Source organism: Zeugodacus cucurbitae, chromosome 6 (assembly GCF_028554725.1).
Source record: "Zeugodacus cucurbitae isolate PBARC_wt_2022May chromosome 6, idZeuCucr1.2, whole genome shotgun sequence".
Lineage (NCBI taxonomy): Eukaryota > Metazoa > Arthropoda > Insecta > Diptera > Tephritidae > Zeugodacus > Zeugodacus cucurbitae.
Genome location: NC_071671.1, coordinates 23915035 through 23931896, shown reverse-complemented (window position 1 = coordinate 23931896; position 16862 = coordinate 23915035). Strand labels below are relative to the sequence as shown.

At 30.0% G+C, this 16862-nt stretch overlaps 1 protein-coding gene across 7 annotated transcripts in view; it reads left to right on the top strand.

The window, feature by feature from the left end:
• LOC105210724 (fatty acid CoA ligase Acsl3) overlaps positions 1 to 14150 on the top strand; it is a 50351-nt gene extending 36201 nt beyond the window's left edge. For 6 of the 7 annotated variants that reach the window (XM_029039304.2, XM_029039301.2, XM_029039305.2 and 3 more), the window contains 11 exons: positions 4865 to 5000; positions 9328 to 9766; positions 9847 to 10053; positions 10122 to 10281; positions 10339 to 10513; positions 10582 to 10721; positions 10794 to 10966; positions 11028 to 11137; positions 11207 to 11360; positions 12885 to 13160; positions 13225 to 14150. In XM_029039304.2, the coding sequence (XP_028895137.1) occupies positions 4866 to 5000; positions 9328 to 9766; positions 9847 to 10053; positions 10122 to 10281; positions 10339 to 10513; positions 10582 to 10721; positions 10794 to 10966; positions 11028 to 11137; positions 11207 to 11360; positions 12885 to 13160; positions 13225 to 13379 (2124 nt within the window). In that variant the 5' untranslated portion in view covers position 4865 and the 3' untranslated portion in view covers positions 13380 to 14150. Of the gene's footprint in view, positions 1 to 4440; positions 4603 to 4864; positions 5001 to 9327; positions 9767 to 9846; positions 10054 to 10121; positions 10282 to 10338; positions 10514 to 10581; positions 10722 to 10793; positions 10967 to 11027; positions 11138 to 11206; positions 11361 to 12884; positions 13161 to 13224 lie in introns of those variants that run through there. The other variant, XM_029039302.2, reaches the window with a different exon arrangement.
• Positions 14151 to 16862: the final 2712 nt, after the last annotated feature.

Below are 16862 nucleotides of genomic sequence, written 5' to 3'. Positions count from 1 at the left end.
GGAGATCTTGCGTTTATTGAAAATACAATGAATGCTGAGCAATATCTCTCCATTCTCAAAACAAACTTGAGGCAAAGTGCGGAAAAATTTGGCTTTATTGTCGATAATAAGCCAAAATTTAAATTTTATCAGGACAATGACCCCAAACATAAGGAGCTCACTGTGCGCACATGGCTCCTTTATAATTGCCAAAAGGTCATAGATACACCTCCTCAGAGCCCCGACGTGAACCCCATTGAAAATTTGTGGGTTTATCTGAAGAAAAAAGTGGCAAAAAGGCAGCCCAAAAACCGCGCCGCCTTAAAAGCAGCAGTACTGGAAGAGTGGCATTAAATTCCGTTGGAATATGACCTACAAAAGCTGGTCAGTTCCATGAAAAATCGCACTAGGCTCGTAGTTGAAGCTAAGGGGGGTCATACTAAATATTAAAATTAGTTTAACATAGTATCAGTTATTAAATATATTCATTAAACTGTTCATATATTCATTAAACTGTAGCTTAAGTACTTTGTGTAAAGAGTTTCTTGACAGTGTTAAAAATGTGTAAACTATTTTTCATATTTTGTTGCTTTAAAATATTCCCTCTCGTTGTATTGTCTTTATTTTTGAACCTACTAATTTAAAATTTGCTAAATAATAGTTCTGCATTAAAAAAATATTGAAAAAATAACTAAAGGCGTTATTTTTGCATGCAAAGTAAAAAAATATGTTTTTTTTTTCAGTGTGTAAAGAGTTTCTTGACATACAGTATGTATGTGTGTATGCTACCTGTTGAATTATGCACTGCAGTGATTGATGATTAAATGATAACTGTGCATAGCAATAATAAAAACAAGTAAGGAAAGGCTAAGTTCGGGTGCAACCGAACATTTTATACTCTCGCAATTTATTGAAGAAATTTTATTAAGATAACACCCAAATTTACCTATAAATTCGGCACAAAGTTTAATAGAATAACGTAAATCGTCCTATATAGTGTATGAGGGCTGAGGAAATTCCTGAACCGATTTCATTCATTTTCACCAGCAAGGTACACTATATCCAAGACTATACACTCACTTAATTTCGCTAAGATATCTCACATATTAATTAATACATATATGCAGATTAAAGCCCACCATATTTTTGAAAAACTTATAATTAAGTATATGGGAGCTAGGAGAACTTTGGAACCGAGACACACTATTAGAACAAACAATTTCCTCTGAATTACATTAAATTATCAAAGAGATGTATCCATATTTTCGGTTAAAATTTACCCTTAGGCGCGGAGTTCAACATGTTCGATAACAGGGTCCTTGAAAAGTTATAGTCCGTTTTCGACAATTTTTTCTCAAGTGAAGCCAGAGTTGTACTATTTGTGTAAAGTTTTATTCCGCTATCTTCATTGGTTCCTTATGTATACATTATAAAGTGAAGGAATCAGATGGAATTCAAAATTGAGTTATATGGGAAGTTGTCGTGGTTATGAATCGATTTCATCCATTTTTCACATGTGTCAGAGTGTCAAGAAAGTATTATATACCGAATTTCATTGAAATCGGTTGAGTAGTTCCTGAGATATGGTTTTTGACCCATAAGTGGGAGATGCCACGCCCATTTTTCATTTTGTAAAAAAATCTGAGTGCAGTTTCCTTCTGCTATTTTTTCTGTAAAATTTAGTGTTTCTGAGGTTTCTCGTTAGTGAGGTAACCCACTTTTAGTAATTTTCAACCTAACTTTTGTATGAGAGGTGGGCGTAGTTATTATCCGATTTCTTTCATTTTTGGACTGTGTAAGGAAACGACTGCAGAAAGTTTGGTTTATATAGCTTTATTGGTTTGCAAGATATATACAAAAAACATATTTGGGGGCGGGGTCACGCCCACTTTTACAAAAAATTACATTCAAATGTGCTTCTCCCTAATGCGATCCTATGTTCCAAATTTTATTTTCATAACATTATTTATGGCTTAGTTATAGCTCTTTATGTGTTTTTGGTTATCGCCATTTTGTGGGCGTGGCAGTGGTCCGATTCCGCCCATCTTCGAACTTAACCTTCTTATGGTGCCAAGGAACACGTGCTCCAAGTTTCATTAAGATATCTCAATTTTTACTCAAGTTACAGCTTGCACGGACGGACAGACGGACAGACGGACGAACGGACAGACAGACATCCGGATTTGAACTTTACTCGTCACCCTGATCACTTTGGTATATATAACCCTATATCTAACTCGTTTAGTTTTAGGACTTACAAACAACCGTTATGTGGACAAAACTATTATACTCTCTTTAGCAACTTTTGTTGCGAGAGTATAAAAATATTAATCAAAATAGATATTGAAATAAGTAAATTACTATAAGAATTTGAAAATTAAACTACAAAAAATTATTTTAGATTTCTATTGAATATTTATCAGTCCTGATAAGTTTTTTTAAGTATTTGTAATGCGTATTTCTCGATATTTAGTGCATTTTTGTTGTTGTAAAATAATTTGTTGCACCACATAGTGTGATGATAAGATAAATACGTTTTTTTAGTATTTGTTTTTGAATTTTGGTTATTTTCTATATCTTAAAATTTGGATGGTTTAAAAAATACATAAAATCATAAATTTTTATTTAAAAACTTAAAAAAAAAATTAATATATATAGTGTGCAGAAAAAAAACTATTCCTCTAAGGACAAACGTATCCTCAAGTTATGAAGAAATGTATATATTTTAATATTTAAACAAATTCTGACCACTTCTACTGATCTATTGACCTACCCTTGTATATATATATTGCTTTATCTTATAGTTTAAGTGATAGATAAGTTTGTTATTGTTTTTTCTTATTTTTTTTGTTTTTTTTTTTTACTTCATTAAGAAACCTTCTTCTTCTTTCCTCCTTCCATAGTTGCGAGGTAAAATTTCAACGTTTTGCAATCAGCGCAGGCTTTTTATTGATAAGTTAATGCATAGTAATAGTACGTAATTACGTATCGGTCCAAAGTTCAACAGTGAACCATACGATTGTAAAGTTATTGTTTTTACGGTTGTAAATGTAATAGCGATAATTGATAATTATAGTTTTATTGTGTTTACAATAATTTCAATTTATTGTGTGTGCATAATTTATAATGATAACGCATGTTTCATTTTTTTTTATGGAGAATCAAACTATAATTACGAAATAAAAATAGTGCTATAGTCAGTTAGATATAAAATGCTTCTGTTTGAGCCTTTAATGCCTAAAAAAATTACAAAACATAAAATATTTTTTTATTACTTTTACCGCTGGTTAAATATACCACTAAATTTTGATATTTTTCCTGTTTAAATTTTAACTCAAAAAATAACATTAATTTTTTTTTTAACATTTTGATTTTTTAACCGTTGGTTAAATATTTAACTGCCGGTTAAATTTTTATTCATTGTCAGTTTGAAGTTAATACATAAAAATAAATATATTAACCCCATAATATTATTTTTGAATTTTTAACCGTTGGTTAAATATTTAACCGCCGGTTAAATTTTTATTTTTTTTTTGTCACTTTGAAAGTGAAAATCCATTAAGAAGCCCCAATTAAATGTAGTACTTTTGAAAAGCCTCTTCTTAACCACTGGTTAAATGCCGGGTAGGGCTGTAATGTGTAAGCTAGGTGATGTAAGGTGTGGGAGTAGTCTAAAAAAACTGTCTGCATTGTAGAAGAGAGAACACATCGCGACCTTTCTCATCAAATCGACTGTGCAATTTCCTAGATTAAACGTAATACTCTCGCGTGTCTCAAGTCTTATGTGATTACAACATTGATGAATTAACAACAATAAAGCATGCATGAATCTATAATCATAAATAACTATATTATTGCTAAGCACACTAATTTCGCACAAAAATTAGCACAATTATCAACACTGATCGACAACTGATCGTGCAAGGTCCGCCTGTTAGCGTGCTGGGGTACTTAACTGTATGTATGTATGGGTGGATCAAAAGCAAACTGCGAGCGGCCGAAAAGTGGCATGGTTGCATGCGGTGAGCGTAGCATTTGTGTCTGTATGTAATGACATGTGCTTTCTCATTTGTGTTGGCGTTATGTTTTTATCAGCTAATGATCAGCTGACGTCGACGTCTGTTCTACCAATACCAACCAACAACAAATGAGACACAACAGCAGCAGTCTTATCACAGCTACCAATACAAGGAAAAGCGCACGCGACTCATATTTTGTTGTTTTTATTTTGGCTGCGTTTGCCTCTTGCACTTGTTGCTCTAAGTTTCGTAAACGTCGAGATAACACACACATATACACACACCGGCGCAGATTTTCGTACTAAAATTTTACGTGCGACGACCCTACAACTTAACTTAAGTTGGCTGAAATGAAGTAAAGCGTACATACATACATACATACAGACAGACAAATAAATTTCTTAATACGCCACAGGCCCACAGTGTATTTAGAGAATTATTTTCGCTTCTAGTTTAGTCGCATTTGTGCTGGCGTTTAGTACTTAATTACATCTAGCTGAGGACGTACAGTTTTTGGGGCGTGTAAATTTATTTATTTCGCGTTTTTATTTTCGGTGTGCGTGTTGTTAGTTTATACCGTAATTTACTTTGAACTTTACGTTAAGTAAGTGGACAAAGTAAAGTTACTTAAACTTAAGTCTTACACTCATATATGGTATGAGTTGATGATTTAGTGTTGTGTTCATCAACTGATCTGTGCTGTTTACTGACGTTTTCTGAACATGTGACTTTGACAATTACAAAAAATTACAAGAAATTATGAAAATTTTACAAAAATTACAAAATAAATTGATTTTTTTAGTAAAAATATACCGTTATGTTATATGACTAATGCTATGCATTTCATTTTCATATCTAATTGCCAGAATGGAAAGTTTCTGGGTGCAGAGCGCGATCGGTGCTATCAAAGTGCTCGCTTTTGTCTGTGACATAATCACATTGCCGGTTTATTTGGTGTTGCAGCGGCCATGGAAGCGAAGAGAGGAGTCGCGACGCGTCAAGGTGAGTGTAAAAATGAAAATAAATTCAATGTGGAGGAAAATAAAAATTAAAATATAAGTGAGTTTGAGTTTAATTTTTTTAATAAAAAAAAAATTATTTAGAAAAAACATTTCAATTGGTTAAATTGAAATTGGTAAAAATAAAAATAACTTTATATTTTTATAATTTAGTAAAAATACGATTTTTTTTATTGTTCCTTTTTAATTTTATTTTTTTTTTTAATATCTATTTTTTAATTTTTAAACATATTTAATTTTTTTTATTTATTTTTTATATATCATATTTTTAAATACATATTTTTTTAGTTTTTAAATTGTTGATTATTTCTTTTTAATTTAGAAACTGTTGATAAATATCTTTTTTTCAAATTAGAAAATAAATTTATTTTTTTTTAATATTTATTTTTAATTTTTTTCTATTTAATTATTTTTTTTGTTTATTTTTTTTTTATTTTTTCTATTTAATTATTATTATTATTTTTTTATTTTTATTATACTCTCACAACAAATGTTGCTAAAGAGAGTATTATAGTGTTGTTCACATAACGGTTGTTTGTAACACCCAAAACTAAACGAGTTAGATATAGGGTTATATATACCAAAGTGATCAGGGTGAAGAGTGGAGTTCAAATCCGAATGTCTGTCCGTCCGTCCGTCTGTGCAAGCTGCAACTTGAGTAAAAATTAAGATATCTTGATGAAACTTGGCACACTTATTTCTTGGCACCATAGGAATGTTGCTTTCGAAAATGAGCAAAATCGGACCACTGCCACGCCCACAAAATGGCGAAAACCGAAAACACATAAAGTGCCATAACTAAGCCATAAATAAAGCTATGGAAATAAAATTTGGTATGAAGGATCGTAGGATCGAAGGCCATATTTGGATGTAATTTTTTTGGGGTAGTGGGCGTGGCCCCGCCCCCTACTAAGTTTTTTGTACATATCTCGCAAACCAATAGAGCTATATAAACCAAACTTTCTGCAGTCGTTTTTTTTAGCCACTTCCTAATACAGTCCAAAAATGAAAGAATTCGGATCATAACCACGCCCACCTCCCATACAAAAGTTAGGTTGAAAATTACTAAAAGTGGGTTAACTCATTAACGGAAAACGTCAGAAACACTAAATTTCACATAAAAAATGGCAAATGAAAGCTGCACTCAGATTTTTTTACAAAATGGAAAATGGGCGTGGCGTCGCCCACTTATGGGGCAAAAACCATATCTCAGGAACTACTCGACCGATTTTAATGAAACTTGGTTTGTAATAGTTTCCTTACATCCCAATGATATGTTGTGAAAATAGGCCAAATCGCTTCACAACCACGCCTACTTCCTATATACCAGAACTTTGAAGACGATCTGATTCGTTTACTTTACAATATATAAAGTAAGTACTAGTAAAGATATCGGTGCAGAACTTTGCACAAATACTATGTTAATAGTGTGGCAGCCCCATTCTAAAAATCGCCGAAATCGGACCATAGGTTTTCAAGGCCCCATATATCGAACATGAGGACCTCGGTGCTTCTAACCAAATATTATGGTTTCCAACTTTCAATGGACTTTATACAATATATATGACGAATATGTGGGTCAAATTGTGTATTATATAATATAAATAAAGTTAAATAAATAAATTGCGAGAGTATAAAATGTTCGGTTACACCCGAACTTAGCCCTTCCTTACTTGTTTTTATTTATATTTATTATATATATTTTATTTATTTGTTTATATTTATTCAATTTTATTTTTTATGTTTATTTATTTTTTTCTTTAAGTGTATATTTTATTTATTTATTTATATTTATTTATATTTATTCAATTTTATTTTTTATGTTTATTTATTTTTTTCTTTAAGTGTTTGTTAGTTTTCTTTCTTTAAATTTTTATTTTTATTTTTTACGATTTTGTTTACTATATTCAATTTTAAAATCATTTTGAGTTTTTATTATACAAATATATTAATTTTTTCCGCATACATACACACTTGACGGCTGCTAATAATTATTTAGTAATTATCGCTAATTATGTGATTCTCATCATTACTTGTTGTTTTTGCCGTTAAGTTTTACTACTTGCTAACAAGTTATCATTGTCTACGCCCGCCACCTGTGTTAAATCACTAATAATGATAGTGTGATGTTTTATTTATTGACCCTTGTGTTGTTACAGGAAGTCTTCTGACAATTTTAAACTTTAGACTTTGTACCTGTGCATACGTGCAATACAGAATTTATTTATATTTTCACTTCACTTTTGATCTTCAAGCATGATAACGGACCACTTGAATTCATTTTGAAATATATATGTATTCTCCAAATAATTTCAAAAATGGCAAAATTAGGTATATAATATAGAAAAGTCTTTAAAAAAAAATTAAAAATAAAAAAATAAAATATTTAAAATAATAATAGAAAATATAAAATAATAGCAAATATAAAATAATAAAAAATGTAAATTAATAAAAATGTTAAATAAACTATTTTTTCGCATTACAAATTATTTAAATTTCCAAAAAAATTTGAATGGAAATTTATTTTTTTTTTATTAAGTTGGACCTCCACACTTGATGCCTTATCAGGCAAATTTGGCTATGTTGAAATCTGTACAGTCCTTCAACCATTTGGATTTTTATGATTATAACGTTGTTGTCAAGATAACAAAACAACTGTGAAATATGCATTTAATCGAAAAATTATTAAACAACAATAAACTCAAGTTTGTGGCAATTAAATTTATGGCCAACATTCTAAGCGGCACTGCTAAACACTTTTAATGAATTTTTAATCAGTCGAAACGATAAATACAATATATTAAAACAGCTGACACCCATACACGCAAAAAAATTACATACAAACATACACTCATAAAAATGCTTGCTTTTTTTGTGTGTTGCAACAACATACTCACCGTCGCATTGTGTTTATCTACAAAGTTGCTCATGCTTATAATCGTTTCATATCTCTGTTTTTGTTTATTATCTGTTTGTTATTGTTATTGTTTTTCTTCATATTTTGTTTTTGGCTTTTGCGTCAGGCTGTTCCAGTTAAGAAATTCGGCGCCGGCACGGACGAGAAACCGCGTTTTGCCGCAGATGACATTGAGGTTTTGCTCTCATTTGTTTGTGTTTTTGTTGTATACATAGTATTTCCTTTAATTTTGTTAACGGTGTTTCCTATCGTTCCGGATATCCTTAATTGTTTATGTACAGATACTTGTTTTCTTTTAATTTGGCTTAAATAATTTATTATTATAATTTAATAATTTTTTTTTGTACAATTTCAAAAACATTAAAAAATAAAAAAGTATATATATATATTTTTTTTTTTTAAATTCAAATAATAAAATAATTGTTAATTATTTATTCAAAAACACTCCCATGCACCAGAGATGTTCACAAGTTGTATATTCTTTGACGGGTTGGTACATAATTATTTTTATTCGATGTTTTACCCCACTCTCAGCCAATCACGGTGTACCCAAATGGTGGCAGGAAGTGGTCCCGATGTGTTAAAAATTTTCTGCCTTAAAAACTATATTTTTTCAGTTTTTTTTGGTGCAAAATTCTTTAAATAGTCTATATTATTTAAATTTTGCGAGTTATTTATTATTTTAACAATTTCTTTAATGTTGCATACTTTTACGATAATTTTTACATTTACTTCAGATTAAAAATTTATTTTATTTTTAATTAAAAAATTATAATAATTAAACTTCACTTTTTTCAAAAAAAGAAATTGTTTTAAATATATTTTATACAAAATATTTTTAAATGAAATTTTTTTACCAAATTAATAAAAAAAACTTTTTTATGAAAAAAATATAAAATGAAAAAATTAAAAAAAAATTATTAAAATATTATAAATTAAATACAAATAATTTTTTTGTTTTTAAAAACTATTTAAAACTTAATATTTTATTTCCAAAAATGTACTAAAAACGTTATTACAAATCAAAATTTCTTTAAAGCTTCTAAAAAAATAAAAATTTTCAAGTTTTCACGTTGTTTCGAAACAGCGTACGAAGTTTTTTCGCAAACAAAAATCTACTTTTAGGCGCATTGTCTACTTCAACCATTTTACTCACCAAACCCCAAACAAAACAAACAATTTACCTCACCATTACCCACAATTTTTTTTTATGCCGTAACTGTCTATTTAAATGTATATTTAATGCAACAACAACAACAACAATAAACTGACACTGGGTTCCAAAAGTTGATGTGTGAATATCTCACTATCCTACACCCACTGGCAAACTTATTTATATTTCCATTTCCAAACCTCGAAAACATACTAATTCTCTTGCATTGCTATCTTTTAGGCGCGCGTGGTCAGCTCGGATGAACATTCGTTGACGTATCGCACGATTGAACCGCCACGCGAGGTTCACGTGAAGATGCTGCAAAACAACATCGACACACTGGAAAAGATGTTCAACTATGTGGCCAAGGTGCACTCGAACAAACGTTGTCTGGGCACGCGGCAGATCCTCAGCGAAGAGGATGAGGTGCAACCGAACGGACGCATCTTCAAGAAGTACAATATGGGCGAGTATAAGTGGAAGAATTTCATTGAGACCGATCGCATGGCTACCGCTTTCGGGCGTGGCCTGCGTGAGTGTGGTCAGAGCGCGCGACAGAATATCGTTATCTTTGCCGAGACGCGTGCCGAATGGATGATTGCGGCGCATGGTTGCTTCAAGCAGGCGATGTCCATTGTAACTGTTTACGCGACATTGGGTGATGATGGTGTGGCGCATTGTGAGTACTTCTGTGTTTTTGGGTAGACTTTTGTATTGTGATTAATGTTTTTGTTCTTGTTTTTTAAATTCCTCTTTTAGGCATCAGCGAAACCGAAGTCACCACAGTGATCACATCACACGAGCTATTGCCCAAATTCAAGCAATTGCTGGACAAATGCCCCAATGTGAATACCGTTATCTATATGGAGGATCAGTTGCATAAGACCGATACAACAGGCTTCAAGAACGGTGTACGCGTACTCGCTTTCTCGCAAGTGGTGCGCATGGGGCAGGAGAGCAAATTTGGTGTGTAATGATGTTTGTTTTTATTAAATTATATTTGACAATAATCAATCCCTTCTGTCCACCCACAGAGAGCGTACCACCCAAACCCGAAGACACAGCCATCATTATGTACACATCCGGCTCCACAGGCACACCGAAGGGCGTCTTATTGTCGCATCAAAATTGCATTGCCACCATGAAGGGTTTCTGTGATGTGGTGACCGTGAAGCCCGACGATGTGCTGATTGGGTAAGAAATTAAGGAGTGAATCAAATAATGGAATAACCCCACCTCTTCTCCCTACAGCTTCCTACCGCTGGCGCACGTTTTCGAATTACTCGCCGAAAGTGTTTGCCTAATGACCGGCGTACCCATTGGATATTCCACACCATTGACGCTGATTGACACCAGCAGCAAGATTATGCGCGGCAGCAAAGGTGACGCGACCGTCTTGAGACCCACATGCATGACTTCCGTGCCGGTGAGTTGAGAAAATAATTATTATTTCATCTTTCTTTTACTTGAATTTTCAACTATTTCCGCTTTTAGTTGATTCTGGATCGCATCTCCAAGGGCATTAATGACAAAGTGAATTCGGGTTCGGCCTTCAAGAAGGCGCTCTTCAAATTTCTCTACCAATACAAAGTGCGTTGGACGCATCGTGGCTATCAGACGCCATTGGTTGATAAGTAAGCCATATAAAGTAAAAAGTAGTTTTGTAATAAATTGAACTAAAAATTTTCTTATCTCTCGCCTCTTAGGTTAGTTTTTCAGAAGGTCTCCAAATTGTTGGGCGGTCGCGTGCGTTTAGTGCTCTCCGGCGGTGCGCCACTCTCACCCGATACACACGAACAAATCAAAACATGTTTATGCGTTGAGGTAGTACAAGGTTACGGGCTGACGGAGACTACATCGGGCGCCGCTGTTATGGATGGTAAGTCCAATATTGATAATAAACCATTTCCTAATAACTAATTGTTTTGCCTTAACTTTAGATCGTGATCTGACTTATGGTCGCACTGGCGCACCGCTGACCGTCTGTGACATACGTCTAGTCAACTGGGAGGAGGGCAGATATCGTATTACGAATAAACCATATCCACAGGTGGGTTGGACTTACAAAATTACTTATTTCCCTTAGTGATTGTAATTTACGAATATTTTTCAATTCTAGGGCGAAGTGTTAATAGGCGGTGATTGTGTATCGAAAGGTTACTACAAATTACCCGATAAAACTGCTGAGGAATTCTTCGAAGAGGATGGCAAACAGTGGTTTAAGACTGGCGACATTGGTGAAATTCATCCAGATGGTGTACTTAAAATCATTGGTGAGTTGAAAAGCAATAACAATTTGTGCTAAGTGTTAAAAATCAGTCTGTTGAAAATTTGAGGTTAGAAACGAATTTCGATCAAAGTGCTTTATTAGAATCTGAAACAGATTTCATGCATTGCAATTGATCTTTAAATTGTAAAATTTAATCAACTAATAATTCATTTAATTAATATTTTAAGTAATTTTGTTTGAATAAATTTGGTGAAATTTAAGGTTAAAGAGGTCTTTGGAGTATTTAAAGTGCTTTACTTTAAAGCTGAAATTGATTTTATGCATTGTATTTGACAATTTTGATAAATTTTATCAACAATTATTTAATTTAAATAATATTTCAAGCAAATTTGATGAAATTTGAGGTTATAAACAATTTTAGTTAATAAAGTCATTTATATTGAACTAGTCTGAGTTTGAATAGTATATTATTATTTTTTTTTATAAAAAAAAAATTATCCTTAAAAATTCTCTACACAATCTCTCCAGCTCCATTTTTAATACAGTATACTCTCGAAAAGTAAATCGATTGGTATTTTGGGTAATTTACTTTTTCGAATAATTTACTTTTCCAAATATATACATAAATTACCTGTTTTTATAATATTAAATGCATTTTTAAACTTAAAAAATTCATTCATTTATATGCTTCAATGGGAGCATATGGATTTACATGAAAAACATATTTACATTTACATATGTATTTACTATGAAGAGAAAAAATCTTGAATATTCTTTTGTTTTTTTTTTTCTTTTGCAATATATTTTCTGACCATTTTTGTACGACAATTCAAAAAGTCTGATACCTGATTTGCATCGTTTTCATTTTTAAACAAGTGGATCAAGTAGGAGAGTTTATTTACTAAAAATACGCGATAAACAAGAGAGTAAGTGTTTTTGCAACATCGTAAAAAACGCTGCTTGCTTCGTTTCAAATTTTTTATCACACTCTCTGAAAAGTAAATTAAAAAATTTACTTTTTCGAGGTGCATGTGTAATCTTAAAGGTGATTAACTTTTCCGAGATTATTTACTTTCTGAGAATTTACTTTTCGAGAGTATACTGTACTCTCAGATTAAAAAGGGACATAGATAGTATATATAATAATATAAAAAAAATTCTCTATAAATTCTCTACAATCTCTCCAATACATATCCAACTATATTTTTTATCCTCGCAGATCGTAAGAAGGTCTTGGACAGTATATTAATATTTTTAATAAAAAAAAAATTCTATAAAAATTGTCTACAAACTCTCCAATACATATCCATCTCTATTATAGTCCCCTCAGATCGCAACCAGGGCTTTGACAGTGTATTAACATTTTTTTATAATAAAAATTTTCCATAAAAAAAAACAAAAATTGCCTACAAACTCTCCAATACATATCCAATTCCGTTTTTAATCCTCTCAGATCGCAAAAATGACTTGGACAGTATATTGTGATTTTTTATTAAATAAAAATTATCTTAAAAAATTTCTACAAACTCTCCAATACTCATGCAATTCCATTTTTAATCATTTACAGATCGCAAGAAGGACTTGGTTAAGCTGCAGGCCGGCGAATACGTGTCACTCGGCAAAGTTGAATCCGAACTGAAGACTTGCCCCATTGTAGAGAATATCTGCATTTACGGCGATCCAACCAAACAATTCACCGTCGGCTTGGTAGTGCCCAATCACAAACATCTTGAAGAACTGGCCGAACGCAATAGCTTAAAGTGCAAATCATTCGAAGAGTTATGCACGTCGCCTGTTATGGAGAAGGCGGTGCTGAAGGAACTAGCCGAACACGCACGAAAATGTAAGTGCTCAATAGAGATGACAATTATGTAACCGTAATTTAACTCATTTCGTTTTTCGCACAGGCAAATTGCAAAAGTATGAAGTGCCCGGCGTCATTACGCTTTGCAAGGAGGTTTGGTCACCCGACATGGGTCTGGTAACGGCCGCTTTCAAGCTGAAACGCAAGGAAATACAAGAACGCTACCAATCAGATATCAATCGCATGTACGCGTCATGAAAGTCTTTGCACTGAATTGTGACGTCATAGAACAAAACTAAAACTTTGTATGTACATTTCACCGGCCAATGGCGTTGCCAGATGTTGTAAATTAAATTAAATTTGCAAATTTCATTTTCTAATTAAATAATTATTATGAGAAAAAAATACAAAAACAAATTGCGGCATGGTTTGTTAACGGAGAAATGTACAATACTAAAATGAAAATAATGAAAAAAATGCAAAAACAAAAAAAAAAATTGAAAAGTCTATAATGAAAAAAAGCAAGCGACAAAAAGGCAACAAAACAGTGAATGCCGCTAAAATGCGGCAACAGCGCATGCGTTGTAATATAAAACATAAAACTAGAACTTTCAGTAACGTATTGTTTTTTAAACTATAATTATTATTTAAATAGTTTTTTTTTTGTAAATTTTAATTATTATTAAACATAATGGAAGTTGTAATGTGTTTTTAGGTGCGTTATTACGATTATAAATATTGTATATTGTATAACGAGTTGTAACAAAAAAAAAAAAAAACAAAACAAAAACAAAGAAGCGTTAACTATTTGAATGCTGGCTTATTTAATTATATAAATAATTTTGCGCCTAGTGGTTATTTCAATTTAAATAAATATAGCGTAGAAAACAAAAACAAATTATGTTTAGAGTGACAAGTGCAACAAAACACAGCACAGCGCCGGTCTGCTGTGCGCCTGTATGCTTCCAATTTTCTATGGAAGCTACTTATATAAAATAGCAAAAGCATACATATAAACTAAAAAAAACACTAGAACGTAGTTTTTTGAGTAAAAAATAGCACATTGAATTTCGGCACTTGTAACTTTAGCATAAACCAGTTAGCTTTAAGTGAAATCTAAGCTAAGTCTAGTGGAATTTTTTTCTCTTTTGTTGCAAGCATTCAACCATGCATAAATTAAGCTATAAACAAATAAAATATTTAAATAAAAACAATAAAAAATATATTATATAAAAAACAAAATAAAGTTATTGAAAATCAAAAGAAAATTAAACAAAATTGTTTTAGATGTGTACATATATACTACATACATCACGCATAAACTATATAAATATCTGTATATAGCATGTAGTGAGGTAGCGTGTGAAGTGTGTGGCGTTAATTGAAAATATTGTGAGATGGAGCGGTGTATTTTCGGTGAACTTCGAATTATAGAAGTTTCAGTTATTGCAGTTTTTCTTTATACAAGTGTTTAAATTTTTTTGTAAATCTTTTTTATTAAATTTTAAAAATTGTATTATTTTTTATTGTTTTTAAATAAGTAAATTATATTTTAATATTTTTTTTTTTTTTTATTTTTTAATTTGTAATATTTTGTATATTAATTTAATATAACAATTTTTGATTTTAAAAACTTTATTAAAATTTTTAAATTATTTAATTTGTATTTTTATTTAAAAAAAAGCACCAAACAAATTCAGTTTTAATTTATATTTAATAAATATCTGGTCTAATATTTTGTCAAAATTTTTATATAAATTTTACATAAATTTTCTAAGTATATTTTAGAGTTTCTTGAATTATTACATTAAATTCTTAAATTTTGTTTTTACTTCTGATTTTTTTAATTTATACTTTTTTTATTTATTATTATTTTTTTATTTTATTTTTCTTATTTATTTTTTATTTTATTTATTTTTTTTTTTATTTCATTTAATTTGTTTATACATTTATTTCATTTTTTTATTTATTAATTTTTTTCTTTATTTGTTATTTTTCTCAATAATTCTCAATATTTTCTGATTGCTTTTTAAATTCTGAAATTCTTAATATTTTTTGCTTAATTTTTATCTATTTTTTCCCATTTTTTTATAAATTTGACATGAATTAATTATAGTATTTTCCGAATCTATAACGTAAATAATTTAATTCTACAAAGTCTCTCAGTTAGTTTTTTTAATCTTGATTCTATTAATTTCTAATCTAATCTTTAGTCTTTATTTCTATTATTATTTTTTAATTTTTTATTATAATTTTTTTGTTGTTTTTATTTTTATTAAATTATTTTTTTTATTTTAATTTTTTTATTTAGTTTAATTTTTTTAATTTTCATCTATTTTTCCCAAAGTTCTTGTGCAATTTTAATTTTTATAAGAAATTTGAATTTGTTTAAGAAAATCAAAAGTTATATCCTTCAATTTAATTGTATTGCCAAATGTAGCGTATGTCTGTAGTGGCAACGGCAATATTTTTTACAGTAATTTCCGCTTCTTTGTGTGGCTTAAAAGCTGTTTGCCAGTCAAATATATTTTTCGCATTTTATAATGAATGAAATGTACATACAAAATTTAGACGAAAATAAAAGAAAATCACTAAAATGTGTGGAAAATATATAAACTATAGTAGAACAAAAAAAAATAAGTTACTTTAATATAAATATGCATATTTTATAAGAAAGTTATGTATGCCAGTGTGTAAAGAGTGAAGAAAGTCGAAGAGAAGAATATTATGGAAATGTAGGTAAAATTGAAATTTTAGGTTAGTTGACATTTTGTGAATATGTGTGCAGTAGCGAAATTTCGTCAAAACAAAATATACATTTTTTGAATTATTTAAAACAATGAAATATGTAAAATATTTTAAAATTATTTTAAAAAAATATTATAAAAATTGAATATTTGAATTTTTTTGGCAAATTATGACGGATTGCTCCTACTTATAATATTAAAAACAAATTATTTTATTCGAAAAATTAAATTTCGGCATTTAATAGCAAGTCTGAGTCTGTACATACGTAACTGTATGCTTGCAAAGAGTGTGCATTTTGACAACAGTTTAGAGAGAGAGAAAGGAAAGATGTATATATAAATTGCATGAAATAATTATGCAAACCAGTAAAACATCGAAATAAATTGTTTACTATAATAAATTTCACAATTTCAATAAAATGTTTAAAATTTTCATTTTATTGAATAACTGCAATATAATAAACAACAAAATAAATATTCAACGAATAAGTTACACTCCTAATAGTATGCTACGGTTTGTTAAGCATTTTTTGTTTGCGTTCAAAGTAAGTGTGATTAGGTTGAAAGTAAAGGCTTGTGCATCACAGTTAGCATATTGCGTCTAGGTTAGCACGACAGTTAAGACTTGGTATGAGGGTTACACAATTAGGTTTTAAATATAAATTATACAATAAATCAGATTTGTAGCTTTTAAATTAAGTCATGATTATATAAAAAGAAAAATATATTGAAAATTTAGAATAAAAGAAAATTTAAAACTAAATAAAGGCGTAATATTTTTGTGTACTCAATAAAAATACAATTGCAATACATATTTTTTAAATTAAAGTGATTGTAATAGCATGTGGACGATGTGGGTGGTGTTGGAAAATTATTTTTTAGATATTTTTTTTTAATGGATTTTTTTGTACAAAAATCATAAAATTTTTTCTAAAACAGTTTTTTTTATAAAGTTAAAAAAATAATTTAAATTTTCAGGAGAATAAATGTTTCA